Source organism: Aotus nancymaae, unplaced genomic scaffold, assembly GCF_030222135.1.
Source record: "Aotus nancymaae isolate 86718 unplaced genomic scaffold, 86718_ANA_hifiasm-v0.15.2.pri h1tg000049l, whole genome shotgun sequence".
Taxonomy (NCBI): Eukaryota; Metazoa; Chordata; class Mammalia; order Primates; family Aotidae; genus Aotus; species Aotus nancymaae.
The window spans coordinates 18,247,934-18,260,736 of NW_026988463.1; the positions used below are offsets into that span (position 1 = coordinate 18,247,934).

General features: G+C 44.7%; 1 protein-coding gene across 6 annotated transcripts in view; it reads left to right on the top strand.

The window, feature by feature from the left end:
• SYT17 (synaptotagmin 17) overlaps positions 1–12,803 on the top strand; it is a 91,074-nt gene that overhangs the window by 55,979 nt on the left and 22,292 nt on the right. For all 6 annotated transcript variants that reach the window (XM_012464655.3, XM_012464657.3, XM_012464659.3 and 3 more), the window contains one exon: positions 527–682. In XM_012464655.3, coding sequence (XP_012320078.1) covers positions 527–682 — 156 coding nt within the window. The remainder of the gene's footprint in view (positions 1–526; positions 683–12,803) is intronic.

Here is a 12,803-nt window from a genome sequence, read left to right on the forward strand (position 1 = left end):
GGGTTTCCACAGACAGAAAGCCAGGGCAGGCTCTGAGTCTGGTTCTGTCTCCACCAGCAAGATCTTTAAAAAAGGATTTCTTACCTTGAGTCCTCAGTTTTTTCTCATCTGTAAAATGAACATAATGCTGACACATGGCAGGAGCTCAACAAATATTAGATGGCTAAAGGAAAAAGGAAAGGGATAAACAGATAAGCAGATGGATGAAAAATGATGGTTGGATAATAGATGGATAGATGGTTGAACTGTCAAATAGATGGGAAACTAGATGGGTAGAAAATGAATCGATAAAAGAATGGTGAGATGATGAATGGATCAGTGAACTGACAGATGGATGGGAAGATGGATGGGATGGACAGCTGGATGAACGGATGGACTGAGATGAATGAAAAGTTGAATGAGTGGATGATAGAAGAATGGATGAATGAAAAGATGGATGGATGGATGGGAGGTTGAATGGATCAATGAGTGGACAAATTAGATTTCATGATTTCTAACATTCTATGATGCTGTATCTAATTTTCAGACCCATTTGTGAAAATCCAGCTGGTGCATGGACTCAAACTTGTGAAAACCAAGAAGACATCCTTCTTAAGAGGCACAATTGATCCTTTCTACAATGAATCCTTCAGCTTCAAAGTTCCCCAAGAAGAACTGGAAAATGCCAGCTTAGTGTTTACAGGTAGGTAGCATTCCAAAACCTGATGAACCCCAGGTGAGATGTGTTCAACTTACTGTCCTAGAGACAGAAACCATCTAGAGAGAGTTATATTTAAGAACTTAATGTCTGGTGTTCAACTACATGCAGTTGAATCCACTTAACATCTATGAACTTGGGCAGGACTCATACAGCCCTATAATATAATTGTTAGACATGTGGACTTGAGCCACATTTTCTCAGACTGCCACATAATAACTAAGGTATTTGGCAAGTTACTTAACTCCTCTGAGCTTCAGTTTCCTCATCTACAAAATGCGAACAATAATAGTATTTGTGGCTTAGGTTTGTTGTGAATAGTAAATGGCTTATGACTTTGGAATATACTTGGTACATAATAAGTACTCACTATGTGTTGGTTTTGATGATGATGGTGGTGATGATTCAAGTTTCCTGCAGTCAAATAAGAGAAGCATATGAGAAAACAGGGTCACCTAACTCAAAGAAAGGGATTTTGAAAGTTTTCTCAGAGGATATAGTATTTAAGTAGAGGCTTCATGTGCCACTGTCTGGTAGAATGTAGTCTATTTTTCCAGGGTATAGCCTAATCCATTATTTCCAGGGTATATTAGTTATTTATTGCTACATAGTAAATCACCCCAGAATTCAGTAGCTTGAAACAACAAACATTTATATCTCATCATCCCTGTGGGTCAAAAATCCAGGCATATAAAGCTTTGCTGTATAGTTCTGTCTGAATATCTCTGACAAAGCTGCAATCAAGGTATTGCATGGGACTGCAGTCTCATCTGAAGGCTCAACTGGGAGAGGATCTCTTTTCAAGCTCACTCACAGTTTTCAGCAGGATTTAGTTCCCTGCAGGCTGTTGAACTGGGGAGTTCTTCCTGATTGTTGGCCAGTGACCTTCCTCAATTTCTTGCCATATGGGCTTCCCCATAGGACAACTCACAACATGGCTTTCATCAGAGTGGTCAAATGAGGGAGCAAGAATGGCGATGAAGAGTCTTTTTGTAATCTTATACTGGAAATGACATCCTCTTACTTTTATTACATTCTGTTCACTAGAAGCAATTCACTAGGTCTAACCCCCACTCAAGAGGAAGGGCTAACACAAAGGTATGAAGAGTGGGAGGTGAAAACCACTGGGAGTCACAGTAGAAGCCACTCACCACAATGAGGATGGAGTTGGTAGGAGTAATGGTTATCATTTCTTGTGTTCTAATTACAGTATGTACTTCATTCAATGATATTACAAATATCATTGCTAATATTTACCATAACCCACCCTGTCAAGTTGATATCATCATCCTTAACCTACAGATCTAGGGACTGAGGCTTAAAACCCAAGCAATCTACACAAAGTCTCAAGCTGATAGAGTCAGGATTCAAGCTCTGGTCTTGCTAGCTCCACATATCAAGGGATCTATATTTCCTCAAGCACCCAGGTAGGGCTGGCATTGGGGATCTGACATCCTCCTTTGAGATGTCCTTCTCCAGGGTAACTGGAAGCTCTCCTCTGTTTAGATCTACTCTAGAACCCTGGGCTCCAGGTCTCCCAAGAAATCAAGCAATGGCTGAAAAACCCTTGCATGCAACATTTCCCCTACATAAGCTTATTGCCCCTTCTCACCAACATTGCAAATGTCTATCCTCTGAGAACCCTTCAAAGGAGGGTGGTTCTGGGCTTTCTCAAGGCCTGTCACCCATAGAGTCTACACTGAATAAGCGGATGCCTGCCCTATGCAGATGTAATGATCCCTTCTAATGCAGTCTGTGATGGCTACTGTCCAGATGCAGTTACCAATAGATAAGGGCCTCACTCTCTCCTAGGTTTCAGGCCAACACAGAAGACAATCACTCCTGAATCCTTAAACAGTTGGCAGGCAGGCAGTGGGAACTACCATATATTAAACCAAGACACAGATCAAAACACGAAGTCTCTTTTCCCAAGTCCCTGCTAAGAATAAGGGACCTCCTATTGTAAGCTTAGATGAGGTGACGACCCCAGGGGAAACTGAGAGCCCACATGGAAAGCCCTGACATTTCATATTTTACTTAAAATTTTATGATAAATATAGCACACATGTGTTATAATGAGTGACACATTGAAAAGATGTGTAAGGACAGAGAATCAGAGGAGAACAGGGGTTATGTGCCTGTGCTGGGGAGCTGGTGTTTGGGTCCTGGCTTTGCCACTCACCCACTTTGGTGGCCCTAGGCAAGATCTGCGTGCCTAGGTTTCCTCATCTCTAAAATGGGGACAACAATACAGGACATGTCACAGGATTATTATTTATATTCAGTAAGATCAATAAACACAGTGCTGAGCACTGTGTCGCCCACAGTAACACTCTAGAACTGTTAACTGTTGTTAAAAGGAAAGTTTAATGTCTTCCTTCCCTGGCTCCCCACCCACCCACCATGGGGCAGCTGCCACCTTCTCACTCCCTCCCTCACATCCTCATCTAGTTTTGTTTATTTCAGAATGTTTTCTTGCTGTGGAATCCCTTTTTTCTTTTCTTTTCTTTCTTTTTTTTTTTGTGACAGTCACACTGTATTGCCCAGGCTGGAGTGTAGTGGCGTGGTCTCGGCTCACTGCAACCTCTGCCTCCCACGCTCAAGCAGTTCTCATGCCTCAGCCTCCCCAGTACTTGGGATTATGGGTGCATGCCACCATACCCAACTAATTTTTTGTAATTTTTGTAGAGACGGGGTTTTACCATGTTGGCCAGGCTGGTCTCAAACTCCTGACCTCAAGCAGTTCGCCCACCTTGGCCTCCCAAAGTGCTGGGATTATAGGCATGAGCCACCATGCCCGGCCTAGGCCTAATATCTTCCTTTAATGCCTTCCCCTTTCCAGTTTCTTCTCCCGGAAGTCATGGCTTTAATGTCCTGCTGTGTATCATTCCACACTTTTTTCCTTGTTCACACAAACAGTATCCACATACAGAGGGTTCTGTTCCTTTAAAACATTATTCATGATTTCAACAAGTGTGTATTAAACACCTTCTGTGCCAGGCACTGCTTCCAAGTTCTGGGAATAGAGCAGTGAACAAAACAGACCTAATCCCTGCCCTGGCGGAGGTTACCGGGACATTCCATGGATACCACGCTTTGGTTTAATTAACAATGAATGTGTTCATTGCCTTCAGGTCAATATGAATACAAATGGACTTAACTTTTTACTTTTAATAACTGCATTAGATAATGTTGCATGATGTAGTATGATAAAAGCTGAGGTTATTTATTCTGGGGGTTGGGAGTATGACAGAGCTTCGGGGATTGTGATGAGAACTCTGGATGCAAGTCCCCAGAAAAATACATGGAAGTATGGAAAATTTTGCATGTAGTTTGCAGAGGTTTTTGTTTTGAATTCCTTGAATCCCATACGGTCACCACATAAGGCTCAAACTAGAAGGGTAGTCACCCTGCACCCGCATACATCTCTTATTCAACCCGGAGCACTTCAGGTGACAACTGTCAGCAGGGGCAGTGGTCAGCTGATGCCATCAGACAAGGCCTGTACTCTCCATGCACAGAAGACCTGCTTCTCTTCTGTAAGTTTTGGGACCCTGGCTTGGAAGTTCATGCTCCTCTGATTAAAAGCTCATTGAAAATAGGCTGGCTGCGGTGGCTCATGCCTGTAATCCCAGCACTTTGGGAGGCCAAGGTGGGTGGATCACTTGAGATCAGGAGTTCGAGACCAGCCTGGCCAACATGATGAAACCCTGTCTCTACTAAAAATACAACAATTAGCTGGGCATGGTGGCACATGCCTGTCATCCCAGCTACTGGGGAGGCTGAGGCAGGAGAATTGCTTGAACCCAGGAAGCGGAGGTTGCAGTGAGCCAAGATTGCGCCGATATTCTTTCTGGAGAAGGAAGCACTGCCTCCCTGCCCCCTTAAATCAGGGATTCTCAACCCTGGCTGTGCCTTAGAATTAACTGGGAGCTTTAAAACGCTACCCCAGTGGTTGTACTGCATCCCACAGAGACTCTAAAGCAACTGGACTAGGCTGAGGCACTGAGCGTCTATAAGTAGCTATTTTTTCAAAGTACCCCAGATATTTCTATTGCTCGTTCGTTGTTCAGAACCACAGCTGTGAGTGGAAATCCCAGCTAGAGTGGCATTTTACGTAAAGTGTGCTGGCTGGAATCATATGAGAAAGGTGTCTTAAGCCAGTATGTATCTCAGCAAAGCTACAGTTCTCCTGAACTCGAATTCATAAGGTTCTAACCTGCTTTATTTGTCCACTGAGGCAAAGAGCTGTCACCTCTAGGCCGAGGATCCAAAACCCAGCCTATTAGCATGTTTCCAAACACTTCATAGCCAAAGTAAGGTTGATCTGCAATTTAGCATTTGCCGTGAATCCCTGATAAAAGCCTGTAATTAGCTGGCAAGCTGGACTTTCTGAGCAGTTCTTTTCCTGTGTGGGATGAGGATTCGTCTGCAATTTTCAATCAGGTGGTTTCTGCAGCTGAAGTTTAAAAATAAAAAATGAAAAGAGGGGCAAAATTGCTTATTACTGCCCAAGATAGCAACACACAGCCCAGAGGGCTTCCAGGAAATTCAGGAAGGTTTACTGAAGCGAAGTCAAGTGAAGCTGGCCACTGAGGTGATTGGGCTCTTACTGGATATTGGGGAAAAAATGGAAAGAAAGTGTATTAGTCCGTTCTTGCATTGTTACAAAGAAATACCTGAGACTGGGTAATTTATAAAGAAAAGACTTTAATTGACTTATGGCTCCTCAGGCTGTAAAGGAAGCATGAGGCTGGCATCTGCTTTGCTTCCCTGGAGGCCTCAGGAAATGTACAATCAGGGACGAAGGCAGAGAGGGAGCATGCACCTTACATGGCCAGAGCAGCAGGAGGAGAGAGAAGGGGGAGGTGCCACACATTTTTAAACAAGCAGATCTCAGGAGAATTCACTCACTATATAGTACTAAGGGGGATGGTGCTAAACCATTCATGAGAAATCCAGCCTTATGATCCAGTCACCTCCCACCAGGCCCCACCTCCAGCATTAGGGTTTATAATTTGACATGAGATTTGGGTGGCGACACAGATGCAAACCATATTAGAAAGGCGGAAAAAAGAAATGCAGCTTGATTGCAAATCTTCAGAACGTTCAAAATAGAATTAACGTGTGATCTAGCAATTGCACTTGTAGGTATATACCCAAAAGAATTGAAAGCAGGGACTCAAACTGTTATTTGTATACCTACGTTCACAGCACCTTTATTTACAACCACCAACAGGTGGAAGCAACCTGAACATTCATCACAGATAAATGGGTAAACAAAGTGGTGCATACAGACAGTGGAATATTACTCAGCTTTAAATAGGAAGGAATTTTTTTTGTTTTTGAGATAGAGTCTTGCTCTTTTGCCCAGGCTGGAGGGCAGTGGCAAGATCTTGGCTCACTGCAACCTCCGCCTCCTGAGTTCAAGTGATTATGCTGCCTTGGCCTCCACTCATCCTCCAGTGTAGCTGGGACTACAGGCATGCACCACCATGCCCTACAAATTTTTTTTTTGTTTGTTTGTATTTTTAGTAGAGACAGGGTTTCACCATGTTAGCCAGGATGATCTTGATCTCTTGACCTTGTGATCTGCCCGCCTTGGCCTCCCAAAGTGCTGGGATTACAGGTGTGAGTCACTGTGCCTGACCAACAAGAAGGAAATTCTGAGCCATGCTACAACATGGATGAACTTGGAAGACATTATGCTAAGTGAAACAAGCCAGATATGAGAGGACAAATACTGTATCATTCCACTTCTGTGAAATAGAGTAGTCAAATTCATATGCAGAAAGCAGAATAGAGATTATCAGGGGCCGGGGGAAGGAGAGGATGGTGAGTTATTACTTAATGGGTGCAGACTTTCAGTTGGGGAAGATAAAACAAAGTTCTGGAGGCTGGGCGCTGTGGCTCACACCTGTAATCCCAGGAGTTTGGGAGGCTGAAGCGGGTAGATCACCAGAGGTCAGGAGTTTGAGACCAGCCTGGCCAATATGGTGAAACCCCATCTTTACGAAAAATACAAAAATGAGCTGGGCGTGGTGGTGGGCACCTGTAATTCCAGCTACTCAGGAGGCTGAGGCAGGAGAATCACTTGAACCCAGGAGGCAGAGGTTGCAGTGAGCCAAGATCATGCCATTGCACTCCAGCCTAGGTGACAAGAGCAAAACTCTATCTCAAAAAAAAAAAAAAAAAGGTTCTGGAGATGAATGATTGTGATGGTTATACAACACTGTGAATATACTTAATGCCACTGACCTGTGTATCTCAAAGTGGTTACTTTTATGTTACTTGCATTTTGCTACAATTAGAAAATAAATGAATGAATGGATGAATGAAGCTTGAGCCCTGGAGATCCTGAGCAATTCACAGAAGTACCTGGATGCTGATGCTGGAACCTGGCCTACTGTTCTTTTCCCTGAGAAAAAATGTTCTCTTTTATTGCTGCTTTGAGGGAATAGTTAGGCGTAATAGGAACCAGAGCCTTAGCTTGAGTTCATATTTGTGACTTACTTGCTGTGTAATCTTGGCACTCTGCTTGGCCTCTCTTTGAATCAGCTTCCTCATCTGTAAAATGGGGATAATGGTACTTACTTCAGTGAATTGTTGCAAAGGCTTAGAGCAATTCTTGGCTCAGAGAAAGTCCTTTTTAAGTATGAGACATTATTATTATTACTTGAAAGACATCCAATTTATGCAGCTAGATGCTACCTTGAGCTTGTTTGAAGAAAGGCTACATATATACACATAAGTAAATAATATAGTTTATCTACCCTGTCAACATAGAATTTGTGATTCTGTGGAAAACCCAAAGAGGGAAGGAAAAAATTATTTTGCAGAATTACCTGAGTAGGGTATTGTCTTCCTTCTGGATGTTAGAGAAAGGCCCTCTGTCTTCATGGAGGTGAAGTTTTGGAGAAATCCCTAAATTTGAGGGAACTAAATGTCATGTGTTGAGCCTCTAGCCTTCTCCCTCCGTCAGTTTCCCCTAAGTGACTGGGATTTCCTGGCCTTCTGAAAGGCACTCAAAACCCTCTGTAGGCTGGACGTGGTGGCTCATGCCTGTAATCCCAATACTGTGGGAGGCCAAGGCGGGTGGATCACCTGAGGTCAGGAGTTCAAGACTAGCCTGGCCAACTGGTGTAACCCTGTCTCTACTAAAAATAACAAAAATTAGCTGAGCATGGTGGTGGGTGCCTGTTATCCCAGGTACTCGGGAGGCTGAGGCAGGAGAATCGCTTGAACCCAGTGAGGTTGCAGTGAGTCAAGATTGTGCCATTGCACTCCAGCCTGGGCGACAAGAGTGAAACTCTATCTCAAAAAAAAAAAAAAAGAAAAAAGAAAGAAACCCTCTTGTTCCCTTAGCAAAGTTGGTCAAGAGGCCCTTGGCTTAGGACGCATTCCCATTGCCTGAGGAAAGGAGGTAGGGGAACTGCTGCTTGCTGGCCACCTGTTACGGCTGAGGTGGGAGAGGGTGGGACCAGCTCCCTGGGGCAGGAGCTGCCCATGTGTCTGTCCTTATGGATTAAATTTTTGGAGCACCTACTATGTACCTGGCACCATGCTAGATGTTATATATTTGACAGAGAACCAGACATTCACAACCTGTGTTCTCATGGAGTTTAATTCTAGTAGAGGCAGATGGACATTAATTAATTAAATGCCACGCCAATAACTATTGAATTGTAAATTGGTCTAAGGGCTATGAAGGAGAGATGCAGGGCACATCTCAGAGTGCCTGACCCAGTCTCTGGAGTGAGAGGAGCTGACATGTGAGCTGGGAGCTGAAGGACGAGGAGGTGTTAATCAGCAGAGAGGATTGCAGGGGGTCTGGGAAGGTCAGCCAGGCTCCAGCCCCAGAAGAGAAATTGAGGCTGACGTCATACTTCAACCTGGGAGCTAACAGGCTGCCAGGGGTTGGCATGAAAGACCCCCACATTCTGCTGCCTGCTACGGGAATTGACCTGGGTATCAGCTTAGAGGGACCTCATCAGTAATAACCAGTGCAGGACGGCTATGGAACACACAGAAAAGAAACGGGGCAATGACAGACGTGCCTCAGTTTTTGCCAACCCTTGGTGTCTCTAGCTAAGATTAGAGAATGTGGCGCCTCAAATTTTCACATGCATCTGCATCGCCCAGGGATTTGTTAAAATGCAAATTCTGACTCAGTAACTCAGGAGGGCCGAGGTGGGCCTGGAATTCTGCATTTCTAACAGTTCCCAGGTGATGCCGATGCTGTGGCGCTGCAGACCACATTTTGGGAAACAAAGAGACCCAGGAAGGGACTCAGGGTGAGTGATGATTGATTGTGCCAGTGCATTAATAAGAAGCAAACCTTTGGTGGGGCACGGTGGCTCACACCTGCAATCCCAGCACCTTGGGAGGCTGAGGTGGGTGGATTGTTTGAGTCCAGGAATTTGAGACCAGCCTGGGCAGCATGGCAAAACCCCATCTCTACTAAAAATACAAAAGTTAGCTGGGCATGGTGGTGCATGCCTGTAGTCCCAGCTACGTGGGAGGCTTAGGTGGGAGGATCACTTGAGCCTGGGAGGTGGATGTTGCAGTGAGCCGAGACTATAGCACTGAACTCCAGCTTGGGTGACAGAGCCAGTCCCTGTCTCAAAAAAATAAAAAAATAAAAACTCTCCAGCACTAGTCCCTACCCCTGCACATCGTTTGACTCCCTAACCCTGTCTATACATTGGTATTATTCAGGGACTTTAAAAAATTCTGATGCCCAGTTCCCACAGCAGATAAACTCAATCAGCTCAGGCGTCTGGGTTTTTTGGGGTTTTGGAAAGCATCTGTATTCTTCAAAGCTCCCAGGTGGCTCTCTTGTGCCAGCTGGGTTGGCCAATCTTTGCCTCTACTGTTCCGCCTCCCTCCCACCCTGCTGTCTGTCTGGCGGCCTCCCAGGCCCCTCTGTGAGAGTGCGAGCCAAGGCACCTGGTCTGTGTTCCATAATTGCTTGGCTTTCTGCAGCTGTAGCATCAAATCGGCTAATTGGATCTGCTGGTGAGATGAGATGGGTGGGGAGGCGCGGCAGGGAATGGATAGGAGGGCTGGAGGGCAGCGAGCCAGCCTCTTGCTTGGAAAGACCCCAGGTCAAATGGGCAGTGGAGGATGCTCTTTAAAGGGTTTGGAGGCCAGGCACGGTGACTCACATGTGTAATCCCAGTACTTTGGGAGGCTGAGGCAGAAGAATAGTTTGAGTACAGGAGTTCAAGACCAGCCTGGACACATAGCAAGACCCCATTTCTACAAAAAATTTTTAAAATTAGCTGAGCATGGTGGTACACACCTGTCATCCCAGCTACTGAGGAGGCTGAGGTGGGAGGATCACTTGAGTCCAGGAGGTCGAGGCTGCAGTGAGCTAGAATCATGCCACTGCACTCTAACCTGGGCAAGAGTGAGACCCTGTCTCAAAGAATAAAATTAGTTAAAAATAAAAAGTGTTGGAGTTTGGGAAGCAGGACAGTGGAGAGGCAGAGGATCTCCAGCAGAGAAGAAAAGGGGAAACAAGTTTGAATGGGGCAGAGCATTCTGAGAGACCCTGAAATTCTCTTGAGATCGAGAGATGTAAAGGCTTGTTCCGGGGCACAGATGCTTCCCCGGAGCCCCACCCCAGCTACAGCCCACCCATGACACACCTTCTCTCTGCAGCCATGCAGCAGCTTCTGTCTTTTCCCCTTCTAGTCTGACTTAGTGAGCACCAGGCCCAGTTTTGCCTCCTAGAGAGAGGGTTGCATGGCTATTCAGAGTATGGATTGGAGTAAGCTAAAGTTTGGTTCAGATTTCACCTTTTGGCCAGTCACGGTGGTTCATACCTCATACATATAATTCTGGCATATGGGAAGCCGAGGCAGGATGATTGCTTAAGGCCACATAGCGAGACCTTATCTCTGCAAAAAATTAAAAATTACCTGGGCATGGTGGTGCATGCCTGCAGTCCCAGCTACTCAGGAGGCTGAGGTGGGAGGATCGCTTGAACCTGGGACTCCAAGGCTGCAGTAAACTATGGTCATGCCACTGCACTCCAGCCTGGGGGACAGTGTGATACCCTGTCTCAAAAAAAAAAAAAAAAGAAAGACAGAAAAGGAAGAAAGAAATTCACCATTGCCATCTAGCAAGTGTATAGATATAGATATTGGGCAAACTATTCTTTTGATGGATCTCAGGTTTCTCCTCTGTTTTAAGCTTTCAATCTCAATTTTTATTTTATATATTTATTTTTACCTTTCTGCTGATGCTGAAACTCTCACTATTATATAAAAAGCTTTAGAAAGTGCCTTGTGCAGTTAGTGCTCAATAAATGCTAAATATGATTGATGATGATGATGATATAATTGATGGACTCTGTCATAGAAGAGCAGGCCCTGGAATTACACAGACTTGAGTTTGAATCTTGGCCCAGTGATGAATCAGCTGTGTGACCTCAAGCAAGTGACTCTGCCTCTCTGAGCCCCAGCTTGTTGTTGTGTAAAATGTAGCAATCATTCTTATTTTGGGGATTAAAGGCAAATCAGCCTGTGGGCCCATCCATAAGTGGCCACTTGGAAAATTGTATCTGTTTTAATCACTGCAGTCTGTGAAAGAGTTGAAATGCTGGTGCTTTGAAGGTATTTAATAGCTCAGCCCAGCAGCCTGTGGTTGTTACCCCAGTATCTCCCTCACTTATTCACCATCACCCGACAGCTGTCAGCTGGTATGATGTCTGGGAGCCAGGGATTGACACCAAATCTGTGCCAACCCAGATGCAGAACCAGCCCAGTTTGTGCTCCCTGAAGTTCCTTGGGATTGGCATTATGGGGAGATAGATCAGAGCAAGACCTGGCAGTAGGCACTAGCGCCAGACTAGTCACAGGAAGTGAGCTGCAGAGTGAAGGGATTAAAGCCAGAGGACCACAGAAGTGAGCCCCTGGGAGCCACAGTATGAGGAGCATTATAGAGGGGAGGAACTTAAGAGGGGATTCCATAAAACTGCATATGTACTACTGGACTCATCTCCAAGCCACACAAGTGGATATTATTCTAAACAGTCCACTAAAGACACTGAAAACTGAACTAGAGGGTGGCTCACCACCTAGATCCCTAGGGGACACATCTGAGGGGCAGATACAAATAGCATTGCAAAGCCTTTGAAAACTAAACTGACATCAAAATCACAGCAAACAGAAGGCAGGCTAGACCTTGTAGCCTGAACTTTTCCTTGTCAATTTCTTAAAAAGTCAACATGTTCAATAGGATTTAAGCAAGACCTAGAGTCTCATAATATTAAAAATGTCCAGGATACAACCTCAAATGACTTGATTTACAAAGAACTAGCAAAATCTGGCGAATTCTTAGAGAAAGTGCAATCAACAAATGCCAACCACAAGATGGCCCGGTTATTGGCATTATCAGATGAAGACTTTAAAGCAGCTATTATAACTATGCTCCAAGAAGTAAGGGTGAACCCTCTTGAAAAGAATGGTAAGGTAAAAGATGTCAGCAGATCAACAGAGAAATCAAAGATATTAGAATTACATGGAAATTTTAGAACTGAAAAAATAGAATCACTGACATAAAATATTCACTGGATGGACTCAATAGCAGAATGGAGATGACAGCAAAAGGTGTTAGTGAGCTTGAAGACAGATCCAGGGAAATTATGCAATGGAGAGTGAAAAGATCAGGAGGAAAGAGGAAGGTGGGAAGACCTATGGAGAAATATCGAAAAGTCTAATGTTCATGCCGTATGAATTTCAGAACATTTATGTCGCATGAATCCCAGAGGGAAAGAAGAAAAAACAGTGGGGAGCATTGGCATGGAGGTGGGTGACTCACCCCAGAAAACCCCTGGGTTCCTTACCAGATTGCTGGGCTCCTGGCTCAACCAAACCACTCTTGTTCTTCCCGTCTCAGAAAACATTAGCAATTCATGGGGAAGCTGTGTAGCACCATGGTCAGAGTCAGCCAGAGCTGGCTTCTGTGTGATTGTGGGCAAGTTGCTTTACCACTCTGAACCTCAGTTTTCTTGTCTGATCAATGGGGACGGTAATACTTCTATTTATCATGAACCTCCTGTGTGTTCATTTTCTTATTTAACCTTTCAACAAACATA